Consider the following 18641-nt stretch of genomic DNA (forward strand, 5'->3'; position numbering starts at 1 on the left):
CCATTCAAGCCTGCCTTCCAGGGACAGACGCTAGCTCATTTACTTTCCATTGCTCACTTTGCATATTAGGAAATGTCGTGCAGCAGTGTAAGCGGCTATGCGGTCTGTAAGAACAGTCCTGGTGCCCGCATAGAGCCATGCTGATACAAGTATATTCTTAAGTGATTTATTGACTTGTGTTATTAGGTTTCTTTAATAATGATATGCCAAGATACAAAGATTTTGAAAATTAAAAAAAATCAAGTTCTTTAAGTTACTTAATACTTTATTTATACCAGTAACTAAAATTTTTCAGTTTTTAGTTTTTACTTCAGGCCCCAAAGTAAAGGTTGAAGATAAATGTATGCTTTCAGATTTAAAATTCTAAGGCTGAGTTGAGGATTTTATGAAAACATATATATAAAGGGGGCACTTTCTCAGTTTGTAAACTTTGGAAATATGAGTACCTGGAGATATTTGATTTTTTTGGTTTGGTTTTAAATAGTAGTGTTCCAAATGTGTTTGCAGAAAAGAGGGAAACAAGCCTATAGAAAGAGGAGAGTTTGAGAAAAGGGTAAATTGAAAAAACAAAGTCTCAAGGGAAGTGGGGATGGAACCAAGATGTTTGATACAGGAAATAAAGGTCTCCAGGGAGTAAGAGGATTGACTGAAGAGATAAACTGGTACAGAATAAAGCCAGATGTTCAAAAGCAAATGTTATCATCTACCTACAGTAACAAACCCCTGCCCCTGTTCAAACTCCTTGATTAGAAAGTAGCGGTCAGATTTTCCAATAATTTCCATCACTGCTCCCCACATACTACATTCTTCTTATGTGTGCTTTTGCTCTTATGGGAATCCTCCAAAGGAAAAGTAGGTTTACATTGTACTTGATTTTCCAATATCAAGCTTATTACTTTATTAGGTATGCATAGGAGGGAAGTTGCAGGTATGCACATAAAGGAATCTAAGTTGCTTTGACTTTCTATCCTAGAGTTCATTGCATTGGCTGCTGTTTGCCATAAATGAGCCAGACTTTTTAATATGATATGTGTAGCACTGCACTGTAGCACTGTCCTCCCGTTGTTCATCGATTTGCTCCAGTGGGCCAGTACTGTCTCCATTGTGAGACTTGTTACTGTGTTTAGCATATCGAATACACTGCGGGTAGCTTGCCTGGCTTTGCTGTACAGGTGAGATACTCCTGGTAGCTTGCCAGGTTCTCCGAGAGGGGAGGAGGAATCGAACCTGGGTCGTCTGGGTCGGCTGAGTGCAAGGCAAATGCCCTACCCACTGGGCTATCACTCTAGCCCTATGATATGTGTAGAAGATATTAAATACTGCACATATTAAATACTGCACCTTTTCTTTTCTAAGTTATTTTCTCAGTGTTTTAAAGATCTGAAAACACATAGAAATGGTATTACTGCCTGTGAATTTTGTTTTTTATATAACAGAAGTTCAGTATTATAAGCTTTTAAGTGTCTTGACAGTATAGGCATCTGTGGAAAGCATCAGGACTATGTAGAAAAGTTGCAAAAGCCTGGGCACATCCATGATGGAGACTTGTAGTTGTAAAATCACCTTTGTAATCCCAAATGCTAATTTCATCATCTAGCATTACCGACACAGGAAGTCCTATTTTTTTAAAGAGCATGTTTGATAGAGAACTTTGTGTCTTTCAGCTGGATCAGAAATAAATTGAGGAGCTGGAGCAACAGCACAGCGGGTAGGGCGTTTGCCTTGCACACAGCCAAACCAGTTTTGATTCCCAGCATCCCATATGGTCCCCTGAACACTGCGAGGGGTAATTCCTGAGAGCAGAGCTAGGAGTAACCCCTGTGCATTGCCAGGTGTGACACAAAAAGCCAAAAAAAAAAAAGAAATCAATAACCCAAATTGTGGTGACTTTAAATGATAAACTTTTATTCTGAATATACTGTTTTTGCACAAGATTTAACACAACATTTTCTGGGATTATAAATATTTTTATAACAGTATTATACAAATTTTTACAAAATTTTTTTAAGTCAGGCTAGTTAATTTCCACAAAAGTGTCAAGAGAACAAAATAAAGGGGAGAAAGCTGTTGATCACAAAGCCACTTGGCCTTTTGCATGGATGCACACTGAGCATTTCAATAAAAATACCCCTAAAAGCATGATCCAACAATCATACAATGTAACAAAAAGGACAGCTTAGTTAGGTCACACTGTAAACGCAATTGGTTTCTCTACAAGACAGTATCCCATTAGTCTCAGTAGGATTTTTGGAGTTAATCATATGAACCAAAAATTTCAATGAAACTGTTGGTAAGGGTTGTCTACCTGTTTAAAATCTGAACATTTTTACTCATACTTTTGTTCATTTATTCTTTACAGAAATTTACACTAAGTATTAGCAATATTAATATTCTGCTAAGGGTAAACATTATAAGTTCCACATAATAATATTTGAAATTGTAGGTGGGTGAAATAGCCTATTCTATAAAGTCACAGCATCCATTTTGTTTCAATAGGTTAATTTCCATACCTCTACATTTTAAAGTCAGCTAACATGACTAACATGATCAATGGAATAGTTTGAGTTTTAAATTAAGACGTAGAAATTTAAGCTTTGGTGAAGACAAAGATTTAATTGACATGTAAAATACACAAGAGCATCAAATAAGCAAGTAACACTTGGGTTGCAAAGGTCACTTAAAAGGGATACTGCCTATTTGAACCCAGTAAGGCCAGTTTTTAAGTTAATATAAGGAATAGTATAGGAAAACTTACAAATGGCAGCAACACTGTTTTGTTTTTTCGAAGTTAAGCAATAATGCCTCAAGCATTAGAAACATGAAAAAAGGTCATACTAAAATATTATAGGCCCAGGACCTAAAAATCACTTCAATCAAACGTGCTATGTCATGTTAAAAACCTGTTACAAATATGGACCACGACTGGTGTTTGGCAGTAATGCTGGTTGTTCAAATGAAGAAAACACAAAGAAATTATTAATGAATAAAGCATTCCTGTTACTCAACACCAATGCAAGACATACTGATTTTGTTTTAGTGGAAGACTACATTATAAGCAGTTGTGAGTATAACAAAACTTAAGTAGGATCTCTTACATTGTTTAGTTTTGGGAAATATGTATATATAATGTATATACGTGCGTATTTACACACGTATATATATCAGGTTATAATTTAAGTTCTTGTAACAATTAAAAATTCATAGAAGAATCCAAAAGTAAATAAAACAATTCATTGGGATGAGTGTTACTCTTTTCTTTAAAAACATATGTAAAGCATGAAGAATAGTATTAATTAGTCATGAGAAGAGTTTTTGGTCAGAGTGTGCATTCTTGCCCAATTTATTACGATGTTTATGTTTGTCATAATATGTTTATTACAGAAAATTAGATCACAGTAAGACTTAAGCATTTAAATATATTTTGATGGCAAATGAAATCAAGTAAGATGTCAAAAGATGCCAAGGTTAACTGTAATTAATACAATAACAATGTAGTTTATGAAAATGTAGTATTTAAGAGACATTAGCCATGAAAATATATCTAATAAATATTAAACATAATTTAAGGTAGTTTGTTGTATGCTGAAAGCAAAACAATCATTTTAATGTGCATCATATATACATGAATTAATAATTTAATGTTTTGATTTCCCCTTCCCAACACTTTCATGATTTGAAAGTCTAGCAAAAGTTAACAATAAGTTTTAAGTATTTAATTAACAAACGACATGATTTAAACATATCATTACTAGAGTGAGAAGTTTCATATTTTTTAAAATCACTTTGGTGTTTTCTAAAATGTCAGTACAGGTTACAAATGAGACTACAAAATCACAACAATGCATTAGAAATGGTAACTGATGGTCTAAGAGTTGACAATAGTTGGCAAAGTGATTCTGCTCCCTTCTCCCCTTTTTTAAAATAAAAAAAAATCTTAAATAAGGAAATGTACACAAATGGTACCTAGGGTATATTGTTGGTGGAAGGGAATTACAAATGTATGCAAAGCTAAAAACAAAACAAATATATCTTTAAATTATGCTACAGAATTGGTTATATCTTTGATATGTGAGGCATATTAAAGCATGCTGGATTATGTTAGTAAGATATGAACTTAAAATGATATATTAAGAAAGTTTCCAGCATATACACATACCAATATTTGGCATGTTCAAAAAGAAATACATTTTACCATAAAAATATCTGCAAACTTCCCTTTCAGCAGAATTACTCACTATATTAGTTACACATTCATTGTTTTCACCCATTTTCAATACTATTTACTCTTCAAAATAATTTTTAAAGCATAAATAATATTTTGCTATTATATTAATCTTTAATGAAATAGCTGATTTACTACACTAATCATTTCCACCAATGAGTTTGTATAAAAACAATTTTGATTATTCACAATCAAGTATTTATGTGCATACACATAGATTCAAGGTTTCCTATTTGTTCAGATTTTTGTAAAACTTTCATCAAACTGCATGGAAATTTTGGTTAAGGATTATAACTTTTAAATAGACAAAAGCAGCAGCAGTAGCAGTGGAAATTTTTGGAGTGTACATGCTACTATTCAAATGAACAAAGAGGAAACCTAGCATGGATCTTCATTGGGAACATTTATGTACTTTTTAAAAAATAAATGTGTCAAATCTGATTTATGTACTTAAAATATCTGTACATAGGTTTCAGGCAAAAGCATGAATCTGTATAAAATCCATTAATTCCCATTTCACCATTTACTTAACCCAGTCATTCAGCATTTACATTGCACAGTATATTCAGAGTAGTTTAACAACATTTTTAAAAGATGACTTAAGTGCATTACACTGCAAGATTCATATTCTTACGTAACAATAATGTCACTCAGTTAACTTTTCAATAGACTATACTCTACAGTAAGAGAAAAACAAACCAAAAATTTAAAATAGCAGCAGCATCATGCAAAATATCCTTTGTAACCAAAGTTCATTGATCACAAGAAAAAACATTGCCCCTCCCCCCTGACAAGCTTTTCTTAGAGCATCTTGAAATATCTGGCCAGCACTACAGTAACTTTATCATGAACAAAAGGAACATTACATCAAAGCATTTAAGGGCTTACATTGATGCGGAAATATAGTCAGTATATTCTTGTATTCAAATTTTACCCTCCAGCACCTTAGGCTAATAACTTCTTAGTTATTATTTCCAAATATCCAATAAATTACTCCTTTAAATTTAATTGGCCATAATTTGTGTTACTTTATTTTTGATTTTTTTGGCAAAGAAGCCATTCTTTTATAAGGCATTTATTTATGGCAATTTTTAGGTTAAAAATCAGCCATATATATTTCAATAACTATACCATTAATTCTCTTTAATTCTTTTCTCCTTTCTTTCTCCATAGATAATAACTATCCAAAGCAGGAAATACTTTTATCAGAAAAATAAGTAAAGGTAAAATGAACTGTTTCTCCCTTAGGGATTTTCTTCATTAAAAAAAAAAATCTAAACGGATTGCAGTAAGTTAAAAATCCAGATCAGAATCAAGACAATTTGTGTGATTCTTAAACAATTGTGTGGGGAGCCCTTATACATGTAATCACCAACATAGCAACAACAAACTCTCAATTTTCCCAATAGAGCACATATAGAAAGTTTGCTTTGATGTTTTACGAAGATGATGCAGCATTCACACAACATTTAGGATTTCACACCCTGACATGCAGCCAGTGGGTGCTTTAGAGTCTGTGTTGTAGATTTATGCCATAGTATGGGCCCAGTGTTCAGCTGATTCCAGGACTGACCTTGTTAAAATGCAGTTGAGGGCTCATATTTTGGCAGGGTCTGGAGTTTAATTATGCAGATTTGGTTTTAAAAGGTCATAACTGGTAGTGTCTACTGCCAGATAAAAGCCAAAGTAGTAAAAATTGTATTCCAATGATAGACCACAGGGAGGGATTTAATCCAGAAACACCACCACAGTCAGTGTAATCCTCCTGAAAGAAAAGAAACATAAGAAATATCTTGAAATATATTTCATAAGACATCTTTCTAAGCAACAGAGTTTAGTCCACTTGGGAACTCACCTTATAATTTAGCTTTATTTGAATCCAAATAAAGTATTTCCTAGATTATATTATTCATCAATTTTGGAAAAAGTGTAATTCTCCTAACACTATTTGTGGTGTTAGGTAAATATTTTTATAGATTCTAGTATGTATGAAAAATATGACAATACTATTTTGAAAAATATTTCCTAAATGTACTTTCAGAGTATCAAATATTACAGATTAATATTATCCAAGCCTGCTCAGATTGGGGCTGAGCATCCTCCACTCAGGTCCTCCATCTTCCAGTAGGCAGGGGTCACCAACTGACCCCCTGGTGCCGTGTAATCCCATCAACAGCCAAGACCCAGAGACTATAAAACCCAGCTCCCAGAAGCTTATTAATGACATCTTATTATCTCATTCTTACTTGGGACAATCTGGCAGGCTACCGAATGTAACCTGCCCACATGGCAGAATCTGGCAAACTCCCTGTGGCATGCCCAATATGCCAAATATCAGTAACAATGATGGGTCTCATTCTCCTAACCCTGAAAGAGCCTTGAATATGGCGCTTTAAAATCTCATGGCTAGGACAAAGGAGACGTTACTGGTGCCTGCCCGAGGCAATTGACGAACAACAGGGTGATTGTGATCGTGAATGAATGCAAAAAATAAAAATATTTATGGTATATAATTTTCAGGAATTGAAATTTTAACAATTATGCTCTATAAGGAAAATGTATGATTGCTAAAGTGAACTGGAGAAATGAACGTGTTTTTTTTTGGGGGGGGGCATCCCATCCCCAGAGGTGCTCAGGGAGAGTCATGAGTGGTGCTTTGGTTCGAACCTGGGTCAGCCACATGCAAGGCAAGCACCTTACCGTTGAACAATTTATCTGGCCCCTAATTTTCATGTCTTTTATTTGTTATAGCCTGTCTTTAAGGTGAGTATACTGTGCATATTTAGTATCTATATTTTTGTCAATAATTTAAATAAAATGAAAATATAGTTGAAGTATAAACAATAAAAACACGATGAAAATATAAATTAAAAATTAAAAGTCAAAATTGGAGAGAACAATGAAATAGATGCTATATATTTATTTACTCATTTGGATACTTATCTGATGGAAACATACTAGGTTCAAAAGAAATGCAAAATAATTCTATTCTTTCTAGTATGTATACTTCAAAATTTTCTAGATCCTTAAAATCTTTAATACATTGAGTTTATTTGAAATATTACCTACTTATTTGACTAAACATAAAATACCACAAATATGCGATTCAATTTCTAATAATCAAAGTAAGCTACATGAATAAACAGAAAAATACTGACCTTTCTCCAGAATAGTTCTGCAAACCTGAAAATTCCCAGAGAGTAAGAGCAAGAGCTCATTTTTTTTTTCTTACTGGAACTTGAAGCACTATATTCCACTTAGTAAATAAGTAAGACCCTTTTAACTTGAAGCACTATATTCCACTTAGTAAATAAGTAAGACCCTTTTCTTAAAATGTATTTTGAAGCAGCTTTTTTTAAAAGAGACATCCAGGAATACATATTATTGATATGATTTTATTTTTCAAAATTTAACTATTAAATCTCAACAAAATCATTTCAGTTTAATAGATGATGTTTTGATCCTCTTTGAGTTACTTTTGTCTATGGAGTTTATGGTGATTTTTTTTTCTTTTTGAATGTAGCTATCTAGTTCTCTCAAATCATTTGTTGAGGAGGCTTTCTTCACTGTATGATATTGTCTCCAATGTTGTAGGGTGTTTGCCTTGCGTACAGCCTGCCCGGCCAAGCCGGGTTCGATTCCTCCGCCCCTCTTGGAGAGCCCGGCAAGCTACCGATAGTATTTCGACCGCATGGCAAAGCCTGGCAAGCCACCCGTGACATATTCAATATGCCAAAAACAGTAACAACAAGTCTCATGATGGAGATGTTACTGGGCCCGCTCAAGCAAATCGATGAACAACGGGAGGACTATGACCGTGACTGTTGTAGATGAAATGTTTATACACGTGTGGGTTTATTTTGGGGCTCAGTATTTAATTCCACTGAATTTTTGTTTTGGCTGTTTGTTTGCTTAATACCATACTGTTTTTAATGCTATTTCTTTTTAATAAAGCTTGAAATCAGGGAGCATTATTTCCTCTACTTTCTCTCAAAATGCTTTGGCTACATGGTATCTTCTGTGGTTTCACTTAATTAGTGGAGAGCTTTTTTAATAATTCCTTGAAGAATCCTAGATAGGGATTATATTGAATCTATTAATTCCTTTAGTGAAGATAGCCATTTTAATATTTTTTATTTTTCCAGTGAACATAGGGTATATTTTTATTTCTTGTGACTTCTATATTTACATGTAATTGTTTTCAGTGTATAGATCTTTCACTTCTTTTTTTTTAGACTCACATTCAAGTATTTATCAATGATGTAACTGAAAATATAACTCTTATTTTTGTCAGTCATTATAGGGACCAGACCCATCAATTCTTCTTGTAGAATCACTTCTTTCAACATTTCTTGTAGAGTAGGTCTACTATTCGCTTCTGTCTGAAAAAGCCTTATCTTATTTGAATGATGTTGCTGCATATAATATTCTTGGCAGACTGTTCTTTGTTCTTTTTGAGTCTTCCAAGCAGTGTTTAGGGGTCCTGTCGACGACTTTCAGTGGAGTTGAGTGGAATGCCTGGCCCAGCTATTCCAAACATGGGCCCGCTGCTGCCATGGTGCTGGGGAGTGAACCCGGGGATTCTGCATTCAAAGCAAATATTCCAACTCTTTGAGCTATTGCCCCTCCTCCTGGCTGGCAGTTTATATCATTTCTTAAAGTGAATATCATTCTCCTGTAATTGACAGAGGTTTAGCTAGAAATTGTTTTGAGTTGTTGTTTGAGCTTTGGGGGCAATATTCAGTGGAACATGCAACCATGGATCAGTTTGGGATCAACCACATACCTGGCAAAGCAGTGCCTTAACTGCTGCACTATCTCTAACCTCTGCTGAAAATTCTGATGAAAGTCTAAAAGTGCTATCTTTGAATGTTACTCTTTTCTTTTCCATAGCAAGCTTCTACTTTAAAAAAAAATTACCTTAGATAATTTAGTAATGCTATATCATGGTTTAAATAGTTTATTTCTTAAAATGGAATATTCTGGGGTTCAGAGAGTAAGTACAAGGGTAAAGATGCTTGCCTTGAATATGGATGACCCAGTTCTATTGCTGGCACTTCGTGATCCTGTAGCACTGTCTGATCTGACCAAAACTCCCTCTTCCTTCTTTTTTTATTTTATTTTCTTTTGCTTTTTGGATCACACCCGGAGATGCACAGGGGTTACTCCTGGCTCATGCACTCAGGAATTACTCCTGGCAGTGCTTGGGGGGGACCATATGGGATGCTGGGAATTGGATCCAGGTCAGCCGCATGAAAGGCAAATGCCCTAACCACTGTGCTATCGCTCCAGCCCCTCTCTCTTCCTTTTTGGCCAAATCTCCCATTTTTCTGGGCTTCTATAGTTCTTTCCACAAGTTTACAAAGTTTCCTATGTTATTTCTTTGTGGTATCTACTCCTTTTTTCTCTCTTTACCTTCTGGAATTACCATGTTAACCCTTCTATTGTAGTCTAAAGATTGCTTAGATTTTCTTCATTTTTCCTGAACCTTATTTTTCTTTATTGCACTTGAGTTTTCATTCAATCACTGATATTCACTCTTCTATTAGACTGAGACTATACATTAGATTAAATTCCATTTATTTGGTTTTCATCCCCAAATTTTCTGGAAATTTTAACACGTTAAATTCTTCATTTATTAACACAACATGCCTATTTTTTTCTCTCTTGGATTTGATTCTATGTTGATATTCTCTAAATTTGTTAAGTTTTTTTTTTTTGTGTAGGATTATCTTAAATGTCTATTACTTCTTTCAATTCTGTGTCTTTACTTTTGCCTTCTGAAGATTTGGAAAAACAACTATTCTGATAATGGTTGCTTGTAGTTTTCCTGGTTAGTTAGTTGGTTTAGCTTCTTTTGTTTTTATTATGTATGTGATTGTCAGCTTTAATGTTGGAATGTTCTCCCTAATTTTGTATGGGAAAGAACCTCAGCTGGTCTGGTTGCTACTACTGTAAAACTCAAGGAAAAAGTTTTTGTTTTGGTTTTGTGCTACCAGCACAGTCTTTTATCCCAGTCAAGAGGTCATTAATTTTATGAAGTATTATTTCCCTCACCTAGTAGGGTCAGGTTAGCCAACGGCATCTTCTGAACAGTGCACTGTGGAGAGAGTACCATCATTGATTGATGGGTCTGCTCCAGTTCCATGCTATGGCTTTCCACATTAAGATACACAGTTGAATATGTATCTTAGGCAAACCAAGCTCACAAGTCCTTTTTTTTTGCGTATTATGACATTTCTAATGGTACTTTAGCTATCTACTTCATATGATCTGTAAGTTTTCTCTCCTTTCAAACACTCAATCACTCAGAAAAGTTTGAGAAGGGGTAGGGTTTTTTTTGTTTTGTTTTGTTTTTGGTGTGTTGGGTCACATCTGGTGTGCTTATGGGTTACTACTGGCTCTGTACTCAGGAATTATTCCTAGCAGTGCTTGAGTGACCATATGGGATGCCAGGGATCAAATCCAGATTGGGTGAATACAAGGTAAATACCCTACCCGCTGTGCTATCACTCTGGCCCCCTAGGGTAGTAATTCTTTAGGAGGTTGGTAGAGTTCACTAAGGAAACTATCCAGTTGTACCAATGCTTTTTATTTGGGAGAGTCATTAGATTACTGTTCCACTTTTCTTATTCATAGTTATTCCATTCAGATTTTCTATTAATTGCTGATGAAGTCTTGAGATGTATGCTTCTAAAAATATTCCCATTTCCATCTGTTCCTTACAGGTATTCATAAGACTCTTTATATCTGGATCCCCCCCCTCTCTTTATATATATATATATATATATATATATAGAGAGAGAGAGAGAGAGAGAGAGAGTATTTTGGGGGTAACTTTTGGTTTCTGGTTTTACTTGCTTTTTCTACTTTTATATCATTTCAAACAACAAGTTTCCTCTTTCTCTAAATTTTATTATTTAATTTCTTTCTCCAGCTTTTAGATTTTACCCACCATTTTAATTTTCTTCTTGTAGATGATTTCCAGTTCCATGTTGTCAGAAAATATATTTGATATTTCAACTTTCTTACTTGTACTAAGACTTACTTTGGTATATGCTCTACAGATTGATTCTGTAGAATGTTCCATATGGACCTAAGAAGAATGCAAATTCTGCAAATACTTGTTAAATCCACCCAACCTATAATGAAGTGATGCTCACTAGTTCCTTTACTGATTTTTATGTATCTTTTATTCACTGTTGAAAGTGGAATAATGAAATTTTCCACGTTTAGATCTGTAACACAGCCTATAACTGCCTTCAGGAGAGATATTTGTTTTATATATTTCATTGCTCATTTTTAGGGGATGTAAATAATTACAAATGCAATGATACTCTCTGATGTGATAATACCATCATGTACTCTACTTGTCAGGGAGAAATTGAGAGTACCTCCTAAATGCATGTAACTGAGGTAAGCTGTAGTTTATGGTCAGTATGTCTCAGTCTTTCTTATAGTTTCTCATTTGCCAATGTGGAGGAGTAGCTCAGATTTCTTTCATTTCAGAAAGAACTGCTAAGTGATTAGCTGGAGAGTCAGTGTGCCTTTGAAAGGACAGATCTGGTAGGTCCCTATGTTGTTTGGACAGAAAACACATTCATACTTGTGCATCTTCAGCTCTGCATCTTGCTTACCTTTACATTAACTGATCTTTACAACTTCTTTAATAGATATATGTGGGATAACATTGGTTTGCCCTTCCTATCTGGCCGCAGTGAGCTTGGGTTTGACTACACCCCCCAACCTGTTAAATACCTTTGTCTCCTGCTCAGACTCCGCTGACTTGTAAAAATTGTTTTTCTTTTCTCCTTAATGGTTAGTTACTTTTTGTATGGACACAGGAAGACAGTTAAAAAGACAAGCTTTTGTAACTTGGGAGTTAATTGACCCCAGATAGTATTACCTCCTAGACATCTTCTCTCTTGACTTAAGCCTCCGATTCCCCAAAGCAGTGTCCCAACAAGGGACTGGATGGACCCAGGGCAAGCTGTGAGCTACCCTGGCATCAAAATGGGCCAGATCAAAGGGCCGTATTACTTAACTATAAATTAAGAGCAGGGTCATGGACCAATTCTGTCATGATCCAAAAAGTAATAACTAGATTCGGGCCCTGCTAGGTTTAGAAATGATTAATCCGACCTGGGCATTGCAGTCTGAGTCTATGGCAAGCTATCCCCAGGAGAGTCGCCCTACAAGCTTAAATGTGTCTATTACTGTCATACAGAATGGCAAATATTAGGAAGTAAAATTAAGATGTTAATTAAGTTGCTGGTCTAAGGAGAGGAGAAGCACACCTTAAGTGCTGTTTTGTCCTCGTGGGCTGCAGGTGATCAGGAAAGCTTGATAAACATGTTAATTGCACTTGAGGGGGGTGTGGCCAGACAGAGGAGAGAAGAGGGGGCTGGAGAGAGAGCCAGAGTTGTGAGTTGGTGGCAGAGAGAGACACACACAAAGAGAGACAGAGAGACACAGAGAGATAGGGTTGAGAGTGAGAGAGAGGGCTGGAGAGAGCTGAGAGAGAGTTGCGAGTTGGGGATAGAGTTGTGGCCAGAGGGGAGAATTGTGGAGAGAGTTTGGGAGAGACCAGATATGGAATAAAGGGCAACTGATCATCAACCAGGTTGGCCCTTGCTCCTCCTTCATCTGCCTATTGCAATGGCCGTCCCGGGTGGGAAGTAGTTTGGGAGCACCAAATACGGGAGGTGAGAGAGATCTACCCAGAGAGCCTGTGAACATCCGTTAATGTGTAATCCCTCATAGCATCACCTGAGCTAAGGAGTTGACACAGCTCCCAGAAAGGAGATTACACAGCCCCTTCAAGGAGATTACACAGATAAAAGAAAAGTAGATCAAGGAAAAGACTATCATCTGTGATTCTTTTTTTTTCCCCTCAAATATAAACTATCAATCCATCTTACTAACTCTATTTGAAATGTATGCTGATACCTATTGCCATCTCTATCTCAAGTTCAAGTAAGTCATCAGTTCTGGTGTTTTCTCATGTCTCAGAATAAAGTCTAAATGTCTTGCAACGCCTATAAGGCTGTATGTGACCAGGAGCTTGGCTGCCTCTTCATCCTTGCCTTACTGTTTTCATTAAATAGCATTATACTCCAATAATACTTGTAATCTCTGCAATAGGTCAAGATTTTCAACATTTCATAGTTTTTGCAGTTATTTTTCTCTTATTTGATACTTTTCCCTTTAGGAATGGTAACCAGATAAAACACAGGCTATTCAGTAATATTTGAATGCCAAATAAAAATAATTTTAGTATAAAAATGCCTTAAATATTCAGACCAAGGAGATAATACACAGGGGAAGGCACTTGCTTTGCATATGGCTATCTCTGATTTGATTCCTGGTATCACTGTGGTCCTCTGAGCACAAGTACTACCAGGAACAATCTCTAAGTATTGTGATGTGTGACACCCTTCCATACCTTAAATAAATGATTAGCAATTTTGTGGTTGTGCAACTGCTTTATTCTAAATGAGTAACAAGTACACACCTCAATAAAGCACTCTAACAACATTGATTGGTTAGAAACACTGCAAATATAAACTAATAAATTAAAGGCTTAGTTGTACTTCAGTTCTGGTTATATATAATACTTAGAGGAATTTGAAGTTTAGCAAATACATAGCCCAGTAGGTACTTGTGATGTATCTTGTCAAATAAAATTATTAATGCAAAAATACATCTTTATATTCCAAACATGCATAATGGAAAAAAAACTTGTTTTTTTCCCCCTCTGGCTGATTCCATTGTTTTAATTTTAAATGATTATTTTTGTTTGCTTTGTTTCCTCTGTGATAAAATGTGTCTGTTTCAGTCTGGTAGCAGTTTAGATCAAAGTTCCTGACATCTACATGTTGATTCACATTGAAAACTGGACTCTCAGTTTCCTGGTACTGTTTTCTCTTATATTGGTCAATGAATCAACCGCATGTAGTGAGACTTGAGTCAACTCTATGAAAGTGCTTTGGGAGACATTTTAGCATTTTTCTCTTTCAGCCTGCTGACAATATGAGATAAATCAGCTGGATTTTTATAGATTACTAAAACAGAAAATATCAGATTGGTAACTTGTTTCAGTTTAACACACAGAAAAAGGATATGGTGTCAATGCTTTATATATTTGTGGAGATATATACATATATAGCTTCTTAGAGGGAAATATAATGAAACTAGACTCCCAAAAGACTCAATAAAAATGGCATTTGAGCGTATTCCTTTTCTATTATGCAAAGAAAAAGAAATTTATAGTCATATAATTTTCTTTCAAGGTTTAAGACCTTGTATAACAAGTACTATCAAACTTTACTTTAAAAAAATATTTTCTTTTACCAACCAGAACCTGGTTGAGTAACTGAATATAGAAAGAACAAAATAAGTTTAAACAAACATTGCTATCAAAAGGATATTTTCTGGTCACTTAAATGAGAAGTTTTCCTTCTTTTAGAAATTTTAGTCACCATTAATCCTTTATTCAAAAACAAATTTACCCAGAAATGAATCCTCTAGTAATGAGTAACTTTCAAACTCAAAGGTATCTATATTTAAAATTCTTTAGGCAGATGTATATCCAATGAAACAGTGAATATTATTGGTTTGATTTACATTCTCTTTTGATGTACTATCTCAACTCAAAAGCTTTTGTTAAATGTTTCATTTTAGGGGGTGGAGCAATAGCACAGCTGGTAGGGCATTTGCCTTGCATGTGGCCAACCTGGGTCGACTCCCAGCATCCCATATGATCCCCTGAACCCCGCCAGGGGTAATTCTTGAGTGCAGAGCCAGGAGTAACCCCTGTGCATCTCTGGGTGTGACCCAAAAAAGAAAAAAATGTTTAATTTTAACACCTGTGTTAAAAAATAATCGTGGTATGAGCTTCATAATTGGATACCTATACTTTTAAATTTATTTTTTAGCTTTTGTGTTATAACTGACTCTTTTCAGAAATTATTTGTGATGGTGTTCAGTGGAATTTATGGGCTTGCAGGTATTGTACCTGTATCAGCTGCATGCCAGGCAAGCAGCTTACCCTCTGTATTATCTCTCTGGCTCCGCTCCAACCCTTCGACTTTCAGATTTTGTTGGGCATATTTTTAGGTTGTCATTTTCAAATAACCAGAAAGATGTTGGTCTTTAGAATATTTTTGAGATTACTTCACCTATCACAGCAGGCAGAACATAGTTTACCACAAACTTCTGATTCTAGGAAGATTAATATTGAGGCTTGGATTTAGATATTTATTGGGCCTCATTATGACTGCCACCTGACCCCATTACTTTTTGAATTTTTGGCAAGAAGTTCAGCACTTTTTCCCTTTGCTGCTTACACATCAAAACAAAATTACAGAGAAAATTCACCAACCCATATTTAAGGTAAAGTATATACCACTTATGTAATTTTCTCAGGATTATTCATTTACTTCTCTAAGACTCTATTATATCAAGAAATCTCAGATTTTTTTTAATGTTTCAAATATAATTTAACCAACAGATATTTATCTCACCCAACTGAGTTCATGGTAATATTTCTTTTTTATTATAAACTTACAGTTATGATAAGGAAGAAAACTAACTATAGAAGTTAGGTCTCTATACTTTTTAACGTAAAGAAACTTGTTGACCAAAAGTTGACTTATTTAGAGGTCAAAGTGATAGTATAGCAGGTAGAGAATTTGTCTTGCATGTGGTTGACCCAGATTCAATCCCTGACATTCCATATGATTTACCCCACCCTGTCAGGAGTGATCTCTGAACACAGATGGGTATGGCCCAAAGGTAGCACTGTAGCACTATAGTCCTGTTGTTCATCGATTTGCACCAGTAACATCTTCATTGTGAGATTTGTTGTTACTGTTTTTGGCATATCGGATATGCCACGGGGAGCTTGCCAGGCTTTGCCGTGAGGGCGGGATACTCTCGGTAGCTTGCTGGGTTCTCCGAGAGGGAGGGAGGAATCGAACCTGGGTTGGCTGTGTGCAAGGCAAATGCCCTATCTGATTGCTCCAGCCCGCTGTGCTATCGCTCCAGCCACATAAAAATAAATTTTATGTTAGTCCTTACCTATTAAATATGATAAATTCCTCCATAATCTCCAGTTTGATTATTTTGAAAATAACCACAATTAGATATAAGCATAACAATAATAAATTTTCTATACCATTAATATGTTAATTATATTGCTTATGGAAACAATAAAATTCTTTCAGATATATTTCGTCAAAATAAAACACTGACCAGGATTATTCACTTTCACCTATTATGGGTTAAAAGGGGCAACTTCCAAGAATGTTCTCTGGCTTGTGCTAGGAGGAGGTGGGGCATTCTTGCTGGTGACTGAACTCAGGACCTCATACATGCCAGCTATGTGCTTTGCTACTTTCGCTGCACCACAGATCTGTTATTTTAGTAAAATCCACCAGGTTTCTGTCACTTGGAATCTTTCACTGTGAACAGATTTGGTTATTTTCTGAGACTCTGCCTACTCCACACACCCTGCCCCCCCCACACCCCCCACCCTGATGAATTCACTCTTAGTAGTGGCTACATCTCCATCTAGTGGTTTCCAAATCAACAAATGGCTACCTGAGCAGCAATGAGGAAAGAAAGCAAAAATCATGATGACTCCAGAGTACTGTAAATACAATCCTGAACTCAAACCAAGGCCTATTCAATTTAACTGATTATGTAAATATCATAGGAGTTATCTGGAGTTAGATATTATGAGTGATTGACTAATTTAACCTTTGTGATTCAAAATATAAGATTCATAAACAAGGTTTGTTAAATTGGAATGACTTCAATTTTAAGCTGATATAGGACATTTGTATGATCTTAAGAACAGAAATATGTGCAGCACTTGAAATTCACTAACATTGTTAATATTTTAATAACTTGTTTTCATTTAGTACCTTCATTTTGTGGAATTAATGATATTAACTTTTTTTTTTTAAATTCAAGCTATAAAGAAAAAAAAAGGAAGATTAGAGAAAGTAACTGACCATCCAAACCCCATGAAACCTTGTAGTAAACTGAACATAGAAATTGACATCATGGTACATGCACGAATCTTTGCATATACAAGTAGATCCTATTAATTATGGCCAAAGGAGCAAGTACAGGAAAAGAAAAGAAAACACACAAGAAAAAAAGAAAACATACAAGATGATTTCATGCAACTTGCTGGCAAATCAGCAGTTAATATGAAACCTCTATGGAGAGCTGATACATAGTGTCAATTGAAAGTAAGCACTAACAAACATGCTATGGCTAAAGAAGCTTAAGATATAATCAGAACATTCAACTACTGAGCAAGAGTTGTACTTTCACATACAGATTGAGGTATAATTTATAAATCTGAGTCCTGAATGTTTAATCTTAGTAAAATAACTTAATGCCTTCATCAAAAAAAATCTCCTAGAGTGAAAACAATTTGGGTAATATGGTTTATATATGATTCTTATTTTATCTTTCATTATTACTTTTTTTCTTGTTGGAGCCATGCCTGGCAGTTTACAGACCATGTGATGTGGTACCAGGAATTTAACTGGGATTAAGTGCAAACAAAGCCTTAACTATCTCTAGAGCTCTTTCTATGAATTTTAGAGTTCATCCAAATGAAGTCAGTGTCTTTAAACTGTTGAAAACTAGCCACAAATAATTTAAAGAAGTTCCCTAATAAGTGACACCACTCTGGGGAGGGAAATTATTGGATATGGAAAGGGAAATTATTGGATATGGAAAAAAGCACCTGAATATAGTATATAGAGTAAGCCTTTATATCTGGAATTTTAGTCTCATTGAGCAAAATTGGGGGAAAAAAATGGCTCCAACTTTGAATCACTCTCCTCATTAAAGTTGAATCAGTTTGGGTTTTACTGGCTATAGCATCTATTGCTTTTATAGACTCGTTCCACAGTAATGATCTTTACATATCCTCTGCTCCAGTTCTAGTTTATATTATCTAATTGCATAACATGTATGTATGGAAATCTTACTCATTATGTGACAGACATGGTTACGGATATTTAAGTTATTAAGTACAAACTAGATAAGTCTATTCTAAGTAAATATAAACTTTAGAGATGCCTTACATCACTGTAGCACTGCACTGTCCACTGTCCTCCCGTTCATCGATTTTTCTCAAGTGGGCCCAGTAACATCTCCATCGTGAGACTTGTTGTTATTGTGTTTGGCATATCGAACAGCTCATGGGTAGCTTGCCAGGCTTTGCAGTGGGGGCGAGATACTCTTGGTAGCTTGCCGGGCTCGAGGGGTGGAGGAATCAAACTCGGGTCGGCCGCATGGGCCTCGTGCAAGGCAAACGCCCTACCCGCTGTGCTATTGATCCAGCTCAATCTTTACAGAATAAATAAATGGACATAGCTGCTGACATGATGAC

At 35.4% G+C, this 18641-nt stretch overlaps 1 protein-coding gene across 1 annotated transcript in view; it reads right to left on the bottom strand.

The window, feature by feature from the left end:
• Positions 1–2308: 2308 nt before the first annotated feature.
• The window catches only part of CACNA2D1 (calcium voltage-gated channel auxiliary subunit alpha2delta 1), a 474650-nt gene continuing 458317 nt past the window's right edge, over positions 2309–18641 (bottom strand). The window contains exon 38 of the mRNA XM_056118578.1: positions 2309–5987. Coding sequence (XP_055974553.1) covers positions 5871–5987 — 117 coding nt within the window. The 3' untranslated portion in view covers positions 2309–5870. The remainder of the gene's footprint in view (positions 5988–18641) is intronic.

This window comes from Sorex fumeus, unplaced genomic scaffold, assembly GCF_029834395.1.
Source record: "Sorex fumeus unplaced genomic scaffold, SorFum_2.1 ptg000037l, whole genome shotgun sequence".
NCBI classification, from domain to species: domain Eukaryota; kingdom Metazoa; phylum Chordata; class Mammalia; order Eulipotyphla; family Soricidae; genus Sorex; species Sorex fumeus.